This window comes from Macaca nemestrina, chromosome X (genome assembly GCF_043159975.1).
Source record: "Macaca nemestrina isolate mMacNem1 chromosome X, mMacNem.hap1, whole genome shotgun sequence".
Taxonomy (NCBI): Eukaryota; Metazoa; Chordata; class Mammalia; order Primates; family Cercopithecidae; genus Macaca; species Macaca nemestrina.
The window spans coordinates 136728243-136749016 of record NC_092145.1 but is presented as its reverse complement, the minus strand read 5'-3'; the positions used below and the strand labels follow the sequence as shown (position 1 = coordinate 136749016).

The window sequence follows — 20774 nt, the reverse complement described above, 5'->3', positions numbered from 1 at the left end:
CGGGCAACAGGGCCAGACTCTGTCTGAAAAAAATAATGATAACAATAATAATCATCTCAGCTCACTGTATCTTTCCCTTGACACATCAAAACTGAGTTTCCAGCACTTCCCCCAATGGAATACCACTGATGTTCCCCCGCTCATTTACCTGAAGAACTCCTACCTGTCTCAAAACTAAATTTAAGTGTCCCGTCTGTGAAGCCTTCTCTGAAGTCCCCAGGGGTTCTTTACCTTTTGCTGTGCCATGGACCTCTTTGGCCGTCGGTGAGACCTATAGACCCCTTCTCAAAATGATGCCTCTAATTGCATACAAAAAAGTGCCAACTATATTGAAATAATCTTATTTTTTAAACACAAATATCTGATATAAACAGTATGTGCTTCTTTACTAGCCCACTAAACAAAAAGATCTAGCAGTGAGTCTTATTAACTACCATAGTTCTGAAGTAGTAATGAGCATAAATGATATTTTGAGATCTGCAACAACTGTAATGTGATATGAAAATGTCTGTGACTTGTACTGATACTGTGACTTCCACTGGTAACAGGTACTGCTAATACTACTGTGGTTTGTTAAGGTAGGAGCTTGTAAAATGAATGGCCCCAGTGAAGTGCACCAACTCATGTCTATGACCTTGTGTAGTTCCCCACTGTATCAACTCTGGACTTGGCTGCGTGACTTGTTTTGACATCAGCAAACATGATGCTGTGTTTGTGCCTTGGGACTTGCCCTCTTGGAAGTCAGTAACCAAGTGAGGAAGTCCAAGCTAGGCACACGGAGGGGCACCAAGCCCCCAGACATGCGAGTGAGGCCAACTTTCAGTCAAGCCACCAGCAGAACTACCCAGCCAACCCATAGATTTTGAGAAACAATTCTTGTTTTAAGGCACTGGTTTGCAGTGATTTGTTACCCAACAATAGATAATTGAAACATTACCCATAACTAAAGGAAGTGCTCAATTCCAATTGGAGATTGCTAAAAATAGTTATATTTTTTCCCCATCAGAGTTCAGGGACCCCCTGAAATTTATGTGCAGGTCCTTTGAGGAGCTGAGGGCCCCAGGTTAGGAACCCCTGGTTAAGCCAAGTGGATCCTGCTCTCCTTTTCACTACCTTACTACAGTGTTGGTACACATATAGTTAAACTGGCCACAGCATATCTTTCCTTGTTGTAACCCTGAAATGGAGCTGAGCTCCTAGCACATAACAGGTGTTTAATACACAAATTTATCAAATGAATGTTGATTATAGGATCTGTCTTCCTGACTAAACTGTGAGCTGCCTGAAAACAGAGTAAGAGCAAATACTAGGCCTTTTCCAAGTGCTTTACACATACCAACTTACTTACTCCTTATAACAACCCTATGAGGTAGATGTTATTACACCAATTTCACCAAAAAAGAAGATAGGCACAGAGAAGGTAAGTGACTTGCCCAAGGTCACACAGCTAGAAAGTGGCAATGCCAGGACTAGAAGGCAGAATGCATGTTGATTTTACAGCCTTTATTAACGTACCCAAAGCACATTGCAGAGCTCAACAAAACTTTTAAATGAATACTACAATTCTGAGATTTCATTAGCACTATTTTATGGGTACTATGCTTCTTGAAGACTCAATTTTGTAGATTAATTTCTGGTAGCCTGTGATTTTTTATGACAAAATACATATAATTTACTTTTTAAAAAGTAGAATAATGGCTTTATACTACAGTGCAGATTTTCGAAATTAAGTCTTCATTGTAAAAGTCTATTTTTTTCCCAAAGGACACGAGTTCACAAAACGCAGGGAAGGGGGTCCACTGGTCCGTATTAAATAATGTTCCCTGGGGAGTGGAGCAAAGCTCCAGCTTTCGTCGTCACCCAGCCATCCCACCCCAGCCTCCCCCATACCCTGCACAGCTTCTCCTAAAATGACCCTCCCCCATCCACACATCAGGTTCTGAAACCTGACCCTGCCAGGCAACTAAAGCCGCGAACCCCGCAGTGCCCTGAGCTGGCCTCCCCCTACCCACGATCCCAAGAGGGCACCAGCCGAAGGGATGGGTACTTTGGGGGAAGGCACTTTACATTTTCAAAGTGTTTAATTCACGAAAGCACAACCCAAAGGGCCGCCCCCACCCACCCGGGGGTCTCTCGCCTCCGCCCGGCAGCCGCTCATCCACAGTAGACCAGTGAATGAACCGCGGGGCCGGGACGCAGCCGGCCCAGTGGCGGGAAAAGCCTCGGGCCTGGCCTGCGGAGAGGCCCCAAGAGAGCGCGGGGAGGGCTCGGGCAGCCGGGAGGGGGCGGTGACAGCTGTGACCCGGCTCCACGCTCTCACCTTGAACATGTCGCTAGCAGCGGTGGCTCCGGCAGGGTCACCCCGGCCTCGGCCACGCCCACTACAGAGAGGTGACTACGGAGGCCCGGTAGGGCCTTGATTTCTCCAACCGCAAGCGGGCCGCGGTGCGGGTAACGGCCGTACTGCAAACTCGGTGCGGCGAAGGCTTAGTTCAATCACCCCGTTCTAGAAGCCGCGTCGCTGAGCTGCAGCGCGTCGCGCCCGGGCGGCGGATGAACGCAAACCCCGCCCTCCAAGAGGCTCCGCCCCTGCGCCGGCGGTTGCTAGGCGGCAAGAAAGCGCCGGCTCTGTGTGGGTGGTACGCGGAGGCGCGAGGAGGGAGGTGCCTGGCGTCGCGCGGCGCTGGGAAACGGTCTTTGCCGCGGCGACCGGGCGCCCAGCGGCGTGGACTGGGATTTCTGTGAGCAGAGGCTGCCGGGAGAGGGCGCTTGGAGGGTCTCGGGCGACTTCGAAAGCCTCGCAGCCGGAAGCCGCCGGTTGGCGGCCTGGATTTATCTTACGAAAGGTTTTAACCGTGGACTGGAGGTTTCTCAGGTTTTAAATTTAAACTAATATGCTGTGTCCTTTAATCGGAAAAGGCTCTGACCTTATTTTTTCCCTTTAAGAAACAAGCGGTAAGCCTCCTCTCTGGGAATCAAATGTTTGTCCCTTAATACTTGTAGAAGTAAATGATAATGGCAATAATTATCTTATTAACAAGAGTAACAAGCACTGATACAGCACTTTGATATGCGCAGTCATGATCTAAGTTCTTTATTCACATTTATCTAATCTTTCCAACGACGGAAGTAGGTGGGCATGGTTATTATTCCCAATACATACATGAAGAAACTGAGGCACATAGAAGTAATTTGTACGAGACCACACAGAAAGTGGGAAGCTAGGATCCAAACCCATTAGTCTGCCTTTGAAACCTGTGTTCTAGCCAAAACAATTGTTTCACTGTCTCATAATGAGGATGTATTTCCTATTTCATTCTGTATTTCTGCCCTAATCCTATAAAAAGTGTAAGCCCTATCCGGGCGGGCATCTGGAAAAATTTGGAATTTGTGCAGTGATGTGCCACTGCCCTCCAGCCAAAGACCACTAGGGGCACACCTGTAGTTGAAGAAAATGGGTTTCTCATTGCTCCAAGGAGAACGCACATGTAGGAACACAGTGGCATATTTCAGTAAAAGAGTTAGATTTATTATAGGATTTGGGCTTTGGTTCGGTGATTTTGGGGTACGTTCAAGGAAGCAGGAGCTTTGCTCTGGATCGGGTGTTGTTAGGAAGCAGTGGTAACACCAAGGCCCAGCTGTGACTGCCAGCCAACTCCCAGATGTTAAGGGCTGCTTTTCTCTTTCTTAAGAGGATTGTATATTCCAAGGCATCCCCAAGGAGAAATATTGAATAGACTCAGAAGGCTCTCTGCATCAGCAGTGTAACATCACACATACGTAAAAGTGTGAAACATATTGATAAATTAGGGCAGAAGGTCTTAATTCATGGGGTGTGCGAACTTGTATGGGGGAAAAAATGACAACTTCATTTTCACTAACCTCTAACTGAACTTTGTTTCTTTCAATTATAGTGTAGACAACAAGCCACAGTAGTATTAGCATTGATGACTTTGTCATCAATGGAAAGCACAGATATTTTCATGTTACATTGCAGTCATGTCAGAGATCTTGAAATATTTACGTTCATTACTGCTTCAAAAATACAGTAGTCATTAGAGCTCATTTAATGCATTAAGACACATTTACTATAATTTTGTTTTAAAAAATATTTTAATGATTTCAGTATAATTGGAACACTTTGTAATCCTATGTATGTTATGCGGTTTTTTGTTTTTTGTTTTTTGTTTTTTTGAGACGGAGTCTCACTCTGTCGCCCAGGCTGGAGTGCAGTGGCACGATCTCCACTCACTGCAAGCTCCGCCTCCCGGGTTCACGGCATTCTCCTGCCTCAGCCTCCCATGTAGCTGAGACTACAGGCGCCCGCCACCCCGCCCAGCTAGTTTTTGTATTTTTAGTAGAGACGGGGGTTTCACCGTGTTAGCCAGGGTGGTCTCGATCTGCTGACCTCGTGATCCGCCCGTCTCGGCCTCCCAAAGTGCTGGGATTACAGGAGTGAGCCACCGCGCCCGGCCATGTTATGCGTTTTAAAGAGATCTGTCCCTAGGGGGTCCATGGCACCAAAAGAAATGATAACGAGCCCCTGGTTTAGTAACAAAGACCAAGCAGTGACTAAGAATTTGGGAGCTGCATCCAAATTGGAGTATTACTGCATCCAGATTGGATGCTTTAAAGAATAGAAAGTTGGAGGTGGAATCAGAAATTTAGTGTATACCCTCTCACTTTACCAAGGAGGGAACTGAACCACTGAGAGGTTAAGTGACTTGCTCAAAGTCTCACTGCTATTTGATGATAAAACTGGGACAAAACGTTTTTAGACAAACATGTAAAAACTCTCCGCTGTGCTAGGCACTGAGGACTCCATAGTCAACAAGATGCCTCCTGCCCTCAATGAGCTTGTTGGTAGACAGCTGGGGAGTGATGAGATTGAATTATTGAGTTAAAAAGTTAACTCCGGGTGTAGTGTGGAAGATGAATAAGAGGAGAAAAAGACTGGAGACAGACCAGTTATAAGGCTGTGGATAGATTTATTTGTCTTTTCCATATACCATATAATATTTTTAGTACACAATGTAAACTGTAAGCAACTTTAAGAGATCCACAATGCCTTCTTTTTTTTTTTTTTTTTTTTTTGAGACGGAGTCTCGCTCTGTCGCCCAGGCTGGAGTGCAGTGGCCGGATCTCAGCTCACTGCAAGCTCCGCCTCCCGGGTTCACGCCATTCTCCTGCCTCAGCCTCCCGAGTAGCTGGGACTACAGGCGCCCGCCACCTCGCCCGGCTAGTTTTTTGTATTTTTTTTAGTAGAGACGGGGTTTCACCGTGTTAGCCAGGATGGTCTCGATCTCCCGACCTCGTGATCCGCCCGTCTCGGCCTCCCAAAGTGCTGGGATTACAGGCTTGAGCCACCGCGCCCGGCCCCAATGCCTTCTTTTTTAAAGGATTCAGAATTAGTACAACAATCATAAGGCACTTGAGTCTTGTCCAAACAGTGTAATAGTATAAATTATGACCTCAAAGGCTTAATTTATGTACTTTCAGATTACTTCATTGGAGGGAAAATGAACCGTTCCTCAAATGTACCAGGTAAAGGTATTCTGAAATCAGGTACAAAATCCTTAGGAAAAGTTCGCAGAGTACGTTTCGCAAATGCACCAAATTCAAGATCATTACTATCGTAAGTACCCGTATTTTGCCTTGTGTTATTTTCCACAACTGTACAGTTTCCAAACAGTACTTATCCAGATAATTTCAAATGCTTCTTGTTTTGTAAATCAGAGATTTTGTGTTTTAAAATTACTTTCAAATTGAATAATTATAATTGCATTTTCTAATTTACAAAGCATATTAACACACATCTACTCGATCCTGATACAACCTTGTGAAACAATTTTTATATTTTATAAATGAAATAGTAGCAACCGGGAGAAGGTAAGTGGCTTGAAGAAAGTTAACAGCTAATAAATGGCATCAGATAGGATTCAAAGGTTTGTCTCCATACTTCAGGCTTTTTCCTTTTTTTTGAGATGGAGTCTCGCTGTGTCACCCAGGCTGGAGTGCAGTGGTGCGATCTCGGCTCGCTGCAACCTCCATCTGCCGGATTCAAGCAATTCTCCTGCCTCAGCCTCCCGAGTAGCTGAGATTACAGGCGTGCACCACCATGCATGTCAATTTTTATATTTTTAGTAGAGACGGGGTTTCACCATGTTGGCCAGGCTGGTCTCGATCTCCTGGCCTCAGGTGATCCCTCCCGCCTCGGCCTCCCAAAGTGCTGAGATTACAGGCGTGAGCCACTGCACCTGGCCTAGCCTTTTCTTCTTTATATCTTGTAGCTTGCATTTTGCCAGCCAATGGGTAGCATTATGCAGGAGTACCTGTCTTTGTACATAGCACTGTAAGGGGTAATGACGGAGTGAGAAGGTATGAAGGAGGAGACCCCTACAACCTGCCAGTGCTGGGATATGACCAAAAGTAGAATAATTCTGACTTGACCTGGATGAGCCTGGTTCAAACAAAGATCAGAGAAGGAAGTTTCTTTTTCTAGGGTGTAGTCGTCCATCCCCAGAAGAGAACTGGGCCTCCTGTAACTTTGACTATTCCCCATTCCATTTTCATAGCACTTGAACTAGTTGTATGTTTCATTTCAGGTCGTGAATGTTTTTGGGAAGTGAGCTTGTCTCCTCACACTTTTTATTTATAATATATATGCCTCTTAATGATACATTTATATTTTATATGCCTTTTGATGATAAAGTTTTAGCCAGGACTTTTTTTTTTAAATCTCAGGGGAAATCTCCTCAAGTATTTCATATCCTCATTCTGAGTAGGTTCTGCAAATGACCACTTCCAATTACCACATCCAAATGTTCCTCATTAGGTCAGTCTTAGAGTGGAGGATGGGGAGGTACAGGAGGAGGAAGCATAAATTGATAGTTCTCTAAGGTTTTAGGAAAATGAAAACTACTTTATAAATATTAACCTCTTTTTTTCTCTCAGAATGCTTAAAGACATTTCAGCTCAAATAATACAGAGGGCTTGGTTATCTCATACAAACAAAATGATATTTCGACTCCTGAAACACGCAATTTGTGCAGCGGTAAGTAGTTTGCTTTTTTTTTTCTCTCATGGATTTAATTATCAAGCCAAAAGATCTATTAATTAAAGATCGAATAGATAACCTTCTTTATCTCTTTTTTTTTTTTTTTTTTTTTTTTTTTTTGAGATGGAGTCTCGCTCTTTCACCCAGGCTGGAGTGCAGTGGCACAATCTTGGCTCACTGCAACCTCTGCCTCCCGGGTTCAAGTGATTCTCCTGCCTCAGCCTCCTGAGTAGCTGGGATTACCGGCACCTGCCACCACACCCGGCTAATTTTTTGTATTTTTAGTAGAGACGGGATATCACCATGTTAGCCACGATGATCTCGCTCTCCTGACCTTGTGATCTTCCCGCCTCAGCCTCCCAAAATGCTGGGATTACAGGCTTGAGCCACCACACCCGGCCCTTTTTTTATCTCCTATTTGGATCTAATAATATTGCATGGAGTTCTGGAATTGTTTTTTCTGTTATCCCTAAATGAATATTTCTGGATTTTTTGAAATGTGGATGACTATTATTTTTTCTGAAATTAATATACTGCTTGTTTTGTTTTGTTTTTAAATTTGATTCCTTATTTGAAAATGTGAAACAGTTCTCTTCCAACAATAAAAAACTCCGAATCTGTAAGGTGCAGTGTCTCACACCTGTAATCCCAGCACTTTGGGAGGCCAAGGCAGGGAGGGCCAGGAGTTCAAGACCAGTCTGGCCAACATTGAGAAATGCTTTCTCTACTAAAATACAAAAAGATAGCCAGGCGTGGTGGCATGCACCTGTAGTCACAGCTACTTGGGAGGCTGAGGCAGGAGAATTGCTTGAACCCAGGAGGCACAGGTTATGGTGAGCTGAGATCATGCCACTACACTCCAGCCTGGGCGGCAGAGTGAGACTCTGTCCCCCCTCAAAAAGCTCTGAATTAAAAGTTCCCTTACCTTTCATCCAGCAATTTTACCTCTTAGAATCTATTCTACAATACATATACAATTTGATTGCACCATTGTTTGTAACAGCAAAGGAAGTAAACTGTATAATATCTAGTGATAGGATGCTGGTTAAATAAATGTTGCTGCTTTTATTTTTTTTTTTTTGTTTTTTTTATTTTTTTTTTTTTTTGAGACGGAGTCTCACTCTGTCGCCCAGGCTGGAGTGCAGTGGCTGGATCTCGGCTCACTGCAAGCTCCGCCTCCCGGGTTTACACCATTCTCCTGCCTCAGCCTCCCGAGTAGCTGGGACTACAGGCGCCCGCCACCTCACCCGGCTAGTTTTTTGTATTTTTTAGTAGAGACGGGGTTTCACTGGGTTAGCCAGGATGGTCTCGATCTGCTGACCTCGTGATCCGCCCGTCTCGGCCTCCCAAAGTGCTGGGATTACAGGCTTGAGCCACCGCGCCCGGCCATGTTGCTGCTTTTATAGTGTTAAACTTTGCAGCTTTAACATGATTATGCAATAGAAAGAAAAAGGAAGATAGCTCATCAGTTAAAAAAGCAAGCACCAGACAGTATGAAGAATATGATCCTACTTGAACGAAAAACAAAACCAAAAAAAAAAAAATGCATATCCCCCCTCCTCCAGAAAGCAACTCTGGCAACCTTAGCAGAGACTTCCTTGGTATAGTACCAAATATTCTAATAAAACAACCTATAAATCCAGTAGTCTATTACTAGTGATACTCTTTTTTTTTTTTCTTGAGATGAAGTCTCACTCTGTCGCCCAGGCTGAAGTGCAGTGGCATGATCTTGGCTCACTGCAACCTCCACCGCCCAGGTTCAAATGATTATCCTGCCTCAGCTTCCCTAATAGCTGGGACTACAGGTGCGTGCCACCATGCCCAGCTAATTTTTTCTTTTTTTGTATTTTTAGTAGAGACAGGGTTTCACCATGTTAGCCAGGCTGGTCTCGAACTCCTGACCTCAGGTGATCCGCCCGCCTTGGCCTCCCAAAGTGCTGGGATTACAGGCATGAACCACCACACCTGCCCAATTAGTGATACTCTTAAGGGAATTTTAGCAGCTCTGAAAAAAATAATAAAGTCTGAGCAATGTATACACCGTTCATCTGACCCACAAACCTATTTCTGATGTCAGTAAAAGCAGAATACGGCCGGGCACAGTGGCTCACGCCTGTAATCCCAGCATGAGCTGGGATCTTTAGGAGGCCGAGGCAGGTGGATTGCCTGAGGTCAGGAGTTTGAGACCAGTCTGGCCAACATGGTGGAAACCCATCTCTATTAAAAATACAAAAAAATTAGCTGAGCGTGGTGGGGTGTGCCTGTAATCTCAGCTACTCGGGAGGCTGAGGCAGGGGAATTCCTTGAACCAAGGAGGTGGAGGTTGTAGTGAGCCGAGATTGCGCCACTGCACTCTAACCTGGGTGACAGAACAAGACTCCATCTGAATACTTCGGAGAAAACCCACCCAGGTAAACTCCTGACATTTCAGGTCTATTATCCATTGTCTTCAAATATGGAACTTGTATTTAATTTTATAATGCTGGTTTCATAGTATTTTTAGACTCTTCTGTAACAGAAGGAAATTCTTTTTTATCTGTTATAGTAATGCTTTAAGTTAATACCTTAAATTAATAATGTTTTATCCTTTTAAAAGCTATTTATTTATTTATTTTGAGATAGAGTCTCACTCTGTCACCCAGGCTGGAGTGCAGTGGCATGATCTCGGCTTACTGCAACCTCTACCTCCCAAGTTCAAGCAATTCTCCTGCTTCAGCCTCCAAAGTAGCTTGGACTACAGGCACCCGCCATCACGCCCGGCTAATTTTTGTATTTTTAGTAGAGATGGAGTTTCACCATGTTGGCCAGGTTGGTCTCGAACTCCTGACCTCAGGTGATCCTCCTGCTTTGGCCTCCCAAAGTGCCAGGATTATAGGTGTGAGCCACAGCACCCAGCCTAAAAGCCCTTTAGTGTACATTTTTATGTGATTATCTTAAGCATAAAGGGGTTGTTTGGGATTGTTTGGGGGAAAGAGTTGGGGCTTTAGAGTCAAACAGAACTAAATGAATCCTGGCTTCCCAATTTACTACCTGTGTGCCTTTTTATAAATTACAAAAATTCCCTGAGCCTCAACCTTCTCTTCTGTAAAACAGGCATGATAACAGTCTCATAATGGGCCAGGTGCAGTGGCTCACACCTGTAATCCCAGCACTTTGGGAGGCTGAGGTGGGTGGATCACCTGAGGTCAGGAGCTCGAGACCAGCCTGACCAACATGAAGAAACCCCATCTCCATTAAAAATACAAAATTAACCCGGCATGGTGACACATGCCTGTAATCCCAGCTACTCAGGAGGCTGAGGCAGGAGAATCGCTTGAACCCAGGAGGTGGAGGTTGCAGTGAGCTGAGATCGTGCCATTGCACTCCAGCCTGCTTGGTGGCTCACACCTGTAATTCCAGCACTTTGGGAGGCCAAGGCAGGTGGATCACAAAGTCAGGAGTTTGAGGCCAGCCTGGCCAATATGGTGAAACCCTGTCTCTACTAAAAAAATACAAAATTAGCCAGGCGTGGTGGCAGGTGCCTGAAGTCTCAGCTACTCGGGAGGCTGAGGCAGGAGAATTGCTTGAACCTGGGAGGCAGAGGTTGCGGTGGGTGGAGGTTGAGGTGGGCAGAGGTTGCAGTGAGCTGAGATCACGCCACTGCACTCCAGCCTGGGCGACAGAGTGAGACTCCGTCTGAAAACGAACAATTCTCATAGTGTTGCTGGTGTAAGGATTAAATGAGCTGATGTATATAAGGCACCTAACATAGTATATGGTGCATAAAAGGTACTTAAAAGCTAGTAACTTATTACTATTGTCATCCTCATCTTACAGTGATTCATTCAACAAATACTTGTTAAGCATCTGCTGTGTTCCAGGCACTGTATTAGATGCTAGGAATATAGTGGTAAAGAGAAAAGCCACCATGCCTACCTTCATGAAGTTTACAGTCTAGTAGGAGGCACAAACAAGTTAATAAGTAATTATAATATATTGTGAAAAGTGCTGTCATAGGGAAATAATAGTACCTTTGATCTCAAAGAGGGACAGATACCCAAACTTGGAAGCAAAAATGATTAAGTAACTGGCTTAAGGCTACACAGATGGTAAGTGGAGGTGCCAAAACAAAAACCCACCCCTTCAGAACTCCAAGGCTAGCGTACTGTTCACTTTACCACGTTGCCTCTGTTATAGTCCATAAATTATGTCTGGGTGGGATACTGCTTTCCCTTTACAGTTCTGTCCTCTATTTCAGGAATTCTGTGTGACACATGAAATACTGAAGAAAGTGTCCCCCTTAGAGGCTAAGCTTATTAAGGATCCTACCATGCAGTGTAAAATTAGATTCAGGTAATGTATCTATGCTGATTTATTTCAAGAAGTACTTAGTTAATATGAGGAAATCTTAGATATGGATTTTTTTAATCCTCATAACTTCTCAGAACTTAATTACAAAGTAAATGTGTTATCTTTATTTACATTTGTTATGTGAAGAAACTGAGGCATGACTCTGTGGCTAAAAGTTGCGATGAGAGTAGCTCTCATCTCCCATTCGGTATTCAGTCTTACACAGGTGTGAGAATAGTTGTGAGCACACCAAAGTGTGGGTCTTACCTCCTACGTGATCCATTTAATTACCAGTTCTTTATATGCTCTGACATAGCTTTTACCCTGTACGCAAGAAACTATACAAACTATCTTAAGTATAAGGGGGAAAAGCAACTGAGCCCAAAACCTGATGCCAAATAACTAATTTTTTATCTTTATTTCAGATTTAGAGGTGAAACGTTTCCACCTTTCATCGTGTTTAAAATTTTTCTTCATACTGATGGCCACGGTTACAAGTATTTTAGCGGAAAAAATGTATTAATGCCGTCAAGTGAGGTGACGTTTCATGATGTACATTTTATGTTAATTTAGCTTCTTAACATTTATGTAGTATCTGAATTGCATTCAAATTATACAGAATTAGTTATTTCACCATGAAACAGCCCACCAGGTAGTGTGTGTGTGTGTGTGTGTGTGTGTGTGTGTGTGTTTTAAGCACCATGTTTCAAAGTGTCTCCACTTATTACCTAAAAATAAATTTGGAGTGAATTACTTAATTAAGACTCTAGAAAATATCCATCCATTTTTTGTATTAAAATTTTGATTTGTTAATAATAGACTAGGCCAGGCACAGTGACTGATGCCTGTAATGCTAGCACTTTGGGAGGCCGAGGTGGGCAGATCACCTGAGGTCAAGAGTTTGAGACCAGCCTGGCCAACGTGGTGAAATCCCGTCTCTACTAAAGATATAAAAATTAGCCAGGTATGGTGGCACATTCCTGTGATCCCAGCTACTCGGGAGGCTGAGGCAGGAGAATCGCTTGAACCCAGGAGGCAGAGGCTACAGTGAGCCAAGATCGTACCACTGCACTCCAGCCTGGGTGACATAGTGAGATTCCATCTCAAAATTAAAAAAAGACTAAAATTGGTGAGGGCTCTTAAATTATGCAGAACATTTAATGCCATTTTATTTGTTTTAATGGAATGTTATTGTTTCTTTGATTCTGGTAGCACATTTAGAAACAAAATTTGCTGGACTATGCTTTTGAAAATGAACTTTCAGCCGGGCGCAGTGGCTCACGCCTGTAATCCCAGCACTTTGGGAGGCCAAGGCAGGCAAATCACCTGAGGTCAGGAGTTCGAGACCAGCCTGGCCAACGTGGTGAAACCCCGTCTTTACTAAAAATACAAAAATTAGGCGAGCGTGGTGGTGCATGCCTGTAATCCCAGATACTCGGGAGGCTGAGGCAGGAGAACTGCTTGAACCCAGGAGGCAGAGGTTGTGGTGAGCTGAGATCGCACCACTGCACCCCAGCCTGGGCAACAGAGTGAGACTCTATCTCAAAAAAAAAAAGAAAAAGAAAAAAAAAAAGAAAATGAACTTTCAAAATATTTATCCTTTTTTCACATGAATTATCATCATACTTATTTATTTATTTCTTTATTTTGAGACAGAGTTTCGCTCTTGTTGCCCAGGCTAGAGTGCAATGGTGCGATCTCAGCTCACCACAACCTCTGCCTCCCAGGTTCAAGCGATTCTCCCACCTCAGTCTCCCGGGTAGCTGGGATTACGGGCATGCGCCACCACACCTGGATAATTTTTGTATTTTTAGTAAAGATGGGGTTTCACCATGTTGGCCAGGCTGGTCTCGAACTCCTGACCTCAGGTGATTTGCCCGCCTCAGCCTCCCAAAGTGCTGGGATTACAGGCATGAGCCACCACGCCTGGCACTCTCCCCATACTTTTAAGTTTCATGAATATTCACCACAAATTGTGTCTACAGTACAGGAATCACCTGGGAATCTTGTTAAAATGCTGCCGCTGCTGCTGGTCCATAAACCACACTTTTTAAAAAATTCATTCAGCCACTCTATATCTTTTGATTGGAGAGTTTAGTCCATTTACATGAATGTTATTACTGATAAGTACAGACTTATTTTTGCCATTTTCTTATTTGTTCTGGTTGTTTTGTTGTTTTCTTCTCTTCCTTCTTTCCTTCCTTCCTGCCTGCCTTTTAGTGAAGGTGATTTTCTCTGGTGGTATGTTTTAATTTCTTGCTTTTTATTTTTTGTGTATCTGTTGTATGTTTTTGGATTTGAGGTTACCATGAGGCTTGCAAACAATATCTTCTAACCCATTATTTTAAACTGATGACAGATTAACACAGATTGCATCAACAAACAAACTCCGTCTCAAAAAAACAAACAAAAAAAACAAAAAAAAAATCACAAGCAAAGAGAAACCAAGTAAAAACTCTGCACTTTAACTTCATCTCCCCACTTTTTAACCTTTTGTTGTTTCTGTTAATATCTTATTGTATTATGTCTTGAAAAGTTATTGTAGTTATTATTTTTGATCAGTTCATCTTTTAGTCTTTCTATTCAATATATGAGTAGCTTACACACTACAATTGCAATGTTATAATACTCTGTTTTTCTGTGTACTTACTATTACCAGTGAATTTTGTAGTTTCAGATGATTTCTTATTGTTTATTAATGACCTTTTCTTTCAGATTGAAGAATTCCCTTTAGCATTTCTTGTAGGACAAGTATGTTATTGACAAAATTCCTAAGCTTTTGTCTGAGAAAGTCTTTCTCCTTCATGTTTGAAGGATATTTTCACTGCATATACTATTCTAGGATAAAAGTTTTTTTTTTTTCCTTCAGCACTTTAAATATGTTACATCACTCTCTCAGCCTGTAAGGTTTCCAATGAGAAGTCTGCTGCCAGACGTATTGGAACTCCTTTGCATGTTGTTTGTTTCTTTTCTCTTGCTGATTTCAGGATTCTTTATTTATCCTTGACCTTTGGGAGTTTGATTATTAAATACCTTGAGGTAGTCTTTGGGTTAAATCTGCTTGGTGTTCTGTAACCTTCTTTACTTGAATATTGATATCGGTCTCTGAATTTGGGAAGTTCTCTGCTATTATCCCTTTGAATAAACTTTCTACCCTGATCTATCTCTACCTCCTTTTTAGGGCCAATAATTCTTAGATTCACCCTTTTGAGGCTATTTTCTAGATCTTGTAGGCATGCATCATCCTTTTTAAATTTTTTTTTCTTTTGTCTGCTCTGATTGTGTATTTTCAAATAGCCTGTCTTCAAGGTCACTAATTCTTCTGCGTGATCAGTTCCTCTGTTAGGAGACTCTGATGCATTCTTCAGTGTGTCCATTGCATTTTTCAGCTCCAGAATTTCTGCTTGATTTTTAATTATTTCAGTCTCTTTGTTAAATTTATCTGATAGGTTTCTGAATTCCTTCTCTGTGTTATCTTGAATTTTGTTGAGCTTTCTGAAAACAACTATTTTGTTTGTTTGTTTTTTGTTTTTTTACGTCAGAACATGAACACAAAAACAGCTATTTTGAATTCTCTATCTGAAAGGTTACATACCTCTGTCTCTCTAGGATTGATCACTGGTGCCTTATTTAGTTTCTTTGAGGTCATGTTTTCCCGAATGGTCTTGATGCTTATGGATGTTTGCCAATGTCTGGGCATTGAAGAGTTAGGTATTGTAGTATTTATTGTAGTCTTTACAGTCTGGGCTTGTTTGTAACCTGTCCTTTGTGAAAAGGCTTTCCAAGTATTCAAAGGGACTCAGGTGTCGTGATCTAAATCTTTGGTCACTGCAGCCATATCTGCATTAGGGGGCACCCCAAGCCCAGTAATGCTGTGGCTCTTACAGACTTGTAGAGGTACTGCCTTGTTGTTCTTGGCTAAGATCTGAAAGAATTCCCTGGATTACCAGGCAGAGACTCTTGTTCTCTTTCCTTACTTTTTCTCCAATAAATGGAATCTCTCTCTTTCTGTACTGAGCAGCCTGGAGCTGGGGGAGGGGTAAAACAAGCACCCTTGTGGCCACCACCACCACTGGGACTGCATTGGGTCAGACCTGAAGCAGGCACAGCACTGGGTCTCTCCCAAAGGCCCACAGTGACCACTGCTTGGCTACCATTTATGTTCACTCAAGGCCCAAGGGCTCTACAGTCAGCAGGTGGCGAATCCGGACAGGCTTGTGATATAAACCACACTTTTAATAGCAAGGCTCTACAGTACAGGTTTTACTCCTTGGACCCTTATATGTGACTATAATTAAGTTTAAAAAAGATGGACATTCTCATATTTAGCCATTTGTAAACCACACATCAAAGGTTATTTTTCTGTAACCCCGGCAAGATTCTGCTTCTGGAAATGTTGTACACAAAAACTATGGCCCATCTTAAATCATGAGTTCTAGCACGTATGCAGGAGGGAAGACCACACAGCCTGGCAGTTTCTGATCAGATCCTGCATGTGCGGCATTGACTCTGAAGAGTTTTAGAAAAGGAAAAGGGACTACTTTTCTCTGTGTTCTCAGGTAGTATCAGATAAAATTTAACTTTATTTCAGAAATATATCAAATGAGGCCAGGCACGGTAGCTCACACCTATAATCCCAGCACTTTGAGAGGCCGAGGCGGGAGGATCACCTGAGGTCAGGAGTTCGAGACCAGCCTGACCAACATGGTGAAACCCTGTCTCTACTTAAAATATAAAATTAGCCAGATGTGGTGGTGGGCGCCTGTAATCCCTACTACTTGGGAGGCTGAGGCAAGGGAATCGCTTGAACCCGGGAGGCAGAGGTTGCAGTGAGCCAAGATTACACCATTGCACTCCAGCCTGGGCCACAAAAGCAAAACTCTGTCAAAAAAAAAGAAAGAAAGAAAGAAAGAAAAAACCTAGAAAATGAGCTACATGTTTTCATTATGGAATATGGTATTTCAAGAACATTAATATTTATATAGATTGACTTCAAATGTGGAAGTATATGTTTATCCTATTTGAAGGATAAATTTATGCCACATTTACGTATGGAATAAGCTTGTAGTTACCCCTATAACACATCATCAATTGTTTCTTTCCTAAGATTATATAATGAGGCTTTTTCAAGAACTGAGATCCTCCTGGGTCTCCTCCTGCCAGCCCCCATGCTGTACATGGGTTTGAGCAAATGAGAAACTTAGAGGCAGTGATCGGAAATCACTGCTTATGCATTAAAACTCATCATAATGCTGTATAATAACTTAAATGTTTGTTTAAATTAGCCCACAGATAGAAAAATATGCCTCTGTGCCTTTATCTTCTGTGCTACAACTTTCACTCTCCTGGGGTAGTCATTGTTAATGGTTTGCTGTGTATCCTTCATGTTTCCCATGAAAATATACACACAGAGATTTTAAAATTTTGTTCTTATTATAAAAATGTGGTCATACTATTGACCTTGAATTTTTCACTAACCATCATAATGGGTTTCAAATGATCAGAACATACCCAACTTGAAGAGAACAGTTTAAGGTTCCTTTTTCCCTTTAGTTCGGCTTCAAAACAAGATTTGTGGTTGATACAAAACTTATAAATATGGAATTTTTCTTACTCTAAGCTTACTCAACTCTATTGTTCTTTGTCTTTTTGTGTTTGGTGTTTGTTTGTTTTTTAAGACAAGGTCTTAATCTGTTGCCAAGGCTGGAGTGCAGTGGGGCAATCTCGCAATCTCGGCTCACTACAACCTCCTGCTCCCAGGCTCAAGCAATTCTTATGTCTCAGCCAGCTGAGTAGCTGGGATTACAAACATGTGCCACCACGTCTGGCTAATTTTTGTATATTTTTTAGTAGAGACAAGGTTTTGCTATGCTGGCCAGGCTGATCTCAAACTCCTGGCCTCAAGCGATCTGTCCACTTCAGCCTCCCAAAGTGTTGTGCCTATTGAGCACTTTCTGTTAAATATGATCTTAAACATTTTATGTACATTACTATATTTAATTATCATAAACACTACAGTGTATTTTCTGTTATTATCCTCATTTTAAAAAAGACTGAGGGCCGGGTGCTGTGGCTCACGCCTGTAATCCTAACACTTTGGGAGGCCAAGGCAGGTGGATCACTTGAGGTCAGGAGTTCAAGACCAGCCTGGCCAACATGGTGAAACCCCGTCTCTACTAAAAATACAAAAATTAGCCAAGCGTGGTGGCACATGCCTGTAATCCCAGCTACTTGAGAGGCTAAGGCAGGAGGATCACTTGAACCCAGGAGGTGGAGGTTGCAATGAGCCGAGATTGCACCACTGCACTCCAGCCTGAGTGACAGACTGAGATTCTGTCTCAAAACAAAACAAAACAAACAAACAAACAAAAAAACACTAAGTAACTTGCCTGAAGTCTCATACCTAGAAAGTGAAGGAACTGAGATCAAGACCTAGTTAGCCTGTCTCCAAAGTCCAATTTCTTAACCACTCCTGAGATTTAGGAACTATGCTAAACAGCAGCATACACATTCTCTTCGATGGCCCTGCAATAACTCTGGTTAGGGACACATTGTTCCCATTTTCCCTGTTAGGAAGCTAGAAGTTAGAAAGACTTGCCAGGAGCATAACTGAGACTTGAACACTTCTCTGTGTTTCCACTGTACTATATACATTTTGAGGTTAAAACAACCATGCAGTTATGGTGGTTTTGTTTATTCTGAGCCTGTATATAATTGAACTGTTCCAAACCAAGAAACTGTTCCAATGCAGGGATACCAGTTATTACCTCCTCCATGAATGACAGTTCCCAGTAGGAACGGGAAAGTGTCTTGAGATACTAGAGTAGCTTTACAAGCCCAAGTGTGGATCTAGGCCAGCAAATAGCCACAGAGCTGTGGGGGCTTCTGGCCACAGAGATGCTGAGTATCAGGATAAGTGCCAGATTTAGAGATGGCCCCCTTTGACCCTTTGAGTCACCCACCAAGAACAGAACCTGCATCTTGAATCATACCCTGATTGGCTGGTATCCTGGAATCTTTGCCTAGTTTTTGCCCTTGCTTTTCTCCTGGCTCTGGGCTCTTCTTTCCCATTGCTTCCTATGGAGAAGGACTTTCTTGAATTTGGCCATACACTGCAGATGTCTGAGAAAGAATATCTTGGCCATTGGATGGCAAACATTTTTCAAACCCCTCTCATAGGTGGCCAGAGAGCTTGCCCTATGCTGCCAGGCGTGTTTTTCTTTGGCTGAGGGACCAGAATGGGCCAGACACAGATGAGGCACACAGCTGAGACACTGCACACATAAGGAAACTGGATCTTGGAGAGATTGGTGGTGGTGACTGAGTAGGGCAGTGTAGGGAGGACCTGTCAATAAATACCTTTTTGGGAGGCTAAGGTGGGCGGATCACTTGAGGTCATTTCAGGACCAGCGTGGCCAAAATGGCAAAACTGTCTCCACTAAAAATACAAAAAAAAAAAAAAAAAAAATTAGCCAGGCATGGTGGCACGTGCCTGTAGTCCCAGCTACCCAGGAGGCTGAAGCAGGAGTATTGTTTGAACCCAGGAGGCAGAGGTTGCAGTGAGTCAAGATGGCACTACTGCACTCCAGCCCGGGCGATAGAGGGAGACTCTGTCTCAAAAAAAAAAAAAAAAAAAAAAAAAAAAAACCTAAATAAATACCTTTTGTACTGTGGCTCACACCTGTAGTCCTAACACTTTGGGAGGCCAAGGTGGGTGGAACAGAAGGTCAGGAGTTCGACACCAGCCTGGCCAACATGGTGAAACCCCGTCTCTACTGAAGATACAAAAATTAGCTGGGCGTAATCCCAACACTTTGGGAGGCTGAGGTGGGCGGAACAGAAGATCAGGAGTTCGAGACCAGCCTGGCCAACATGATGAAACCCCATCTCTACTGAAAATACAAAAATTAGCTGAGCATAATCCTAACACTTTGGGAGGCTGAGGCGGGTGGAATAGAAGGTCAAGAGTTCGAGACCAGCCTGGCCAACATGGTGAAACCCCGTCTCTACTGAAAATACAAAAATTAGCTGGGCGTGGTGGCATGCGCCTGTAATCCCAGCTACTGAGGAGGGGCAGGAGAATCGCTTGAGCCCGGGAGGCGGAGGTTGCGGTAAGCCGAGATGGCACCACTGCACTCCAGCCTGGGTGACAGAGCAAGACTCTGTCTAAAAAAATAATAATAAAAATTTAAAAAACCCTTTTTTAGTAACGAGCTAAAGTAAATTATAGTTATGCCTACAGAAATTCCTAAAGCAGAAATTATATGGTCTTCATACCTGTTCAGTGTACAATTACTTGTTTTTACCTTTAGTGTCACTGTGGGGCTGGTTAATTAGAACCATAAAATGTTGGAAATTAATTGCAAGAAAACATAATGGAGAGATTTGCCAATACTATAATTAATTAATTAATTAATTTTTGACATGGAGTCTTACTCTGTCGCCCAGGCTGGAGTGCAGTGGCACGATCTTGGCTCAGTGCAACCTCCGCCTCCCGGGTTCAAGCGATTCTCCTGCCTCAGCCTCCCAAGTAGCTGGGATTACAGGTGCTCACCAGCTCGCCCTACTAGTTTTGGTATTTTTTAGTAGAGACAGGGTTTCACCATGTTGGCCAGGCTGGAATCAAACTCCTGACCTCAGGTGATCCACCCCCTTCGGCCTCCCAGAATGCTGGGATTACAAGCGTGAGCTACTACACCTGGCCTATGTTTTCTTTAGTTGTGTAATGTATAAAGAAATTAATGAAATATAAAGCAAAAATGATCTACCTAAAGGAAAGCTCCGTGTCACATTTTCACTAAACTGTTTGTCTCTTCAGTTCTATACATTAGGAATAAAACTTCAACCATTCAACCATTTGAATGTTTTCTTCCTTTTTCGTTTTCTGCATGTGTCTGTGATATTCTAAGCTCTGGAATTTAAAAAAATAAATAAAGGAATAGTCTGAATAACAAAAGTGAGAATTGGAATAGAAAATGCATTATAGCTTGCTGTTGTGTGTTAAGTAAAAAGAACAATGATTCTCAGTTTTGATCCTGTCTCAACCACTCTTTCTTTTTTCTTTTTCTTTTCTTTTTTCCTTTTTTTTTTTTTTTTTTTGAGACAGCATCTCGCCCTGTCACCCAGGCTGGAGTGCAGTGGCATGATCTCAGCTCACTGCAACCTCCGCCTCTCAGGTTTAAGGGATCCTCCTGCCTCAGCCTCCCGAGTAGCTGGGTTTACAGGCACACGCCACCATGCTAGGCTAATTTTTGTATTTTTAGTTGAAACAGGGTTTTGCCATGTTTGCCAGGCTGATCTCGAACTCCTGACCTCAGGTGATCCACCTGCCTCGGCCTTCCAAAGTGCTGAGATTACAGGTGTGAGCCACCGTGCCTGGCCTCAACCA

General features: G+C 43.0%; 2 protein-coding genes across 5 annotated transcripts in view; one reads left to right on the top strand and one right to left on the bottom strand.

Annotated features, from left to right (window-relative positions):
* Window positions 1-2566, bottom strand: part of LOC105478233 (apolipoprotein O) — a 75315-nt gene extending 72749 nt beyond the window's left edge. Inside the window, exon 1 of one of the 2 annotated variants that reach the window (XM_011735356.3) lies at window positions 2321-2566. In XM_011735356.3, the coding sequence (XP_011733658.1) occupies window positions 2321-2329 (9 nt within the window). In that variant the 5' untranslated portion in view covers window positions 2330-2566. The remainder of the gene's footprint in view (window positions 1-2320) is intronic. The other variant, XM_011735355.2, reaches the window with a different exon arrangement.
* Window positions 2567-2631: 65 nt separating this feature from the next.
* The window catches only part of CXHXorf58 (chromosome X CXorf58 homolog), a 32553-nt gene continuing 14410 nt past the window's right edge, over window positions 2632-20774 (top strand). For 2 of the 3 annotated variants that reach the window (XM_011735361.3, XM_011735358.3), the window contains exons 1-5: window positions 2632-2955; window positions 5500-5635; window positions 6955-7054; window positions 11295-11389; window positions 11812-11923. In XM_011735361.3, coding sequence (XP_011733663.1) covers window positions 5520-5635; window positions 6955-7054; window positions 11295-11389; window positions 11812-11923 — 423 coding nt within the window. In that variant the 5' untranslated portion in view covers window positions 2632-2955; window positions 5500-5519. The remainder of the gene's footprint in view (window positions 2956-5499; window positions 5636-6954; window positions 7055-11294; window positions 11390-11811; window positions 11924-20774) is intronic. The other variant, XM_011735359.3, reaches the window with a different exon arrangement.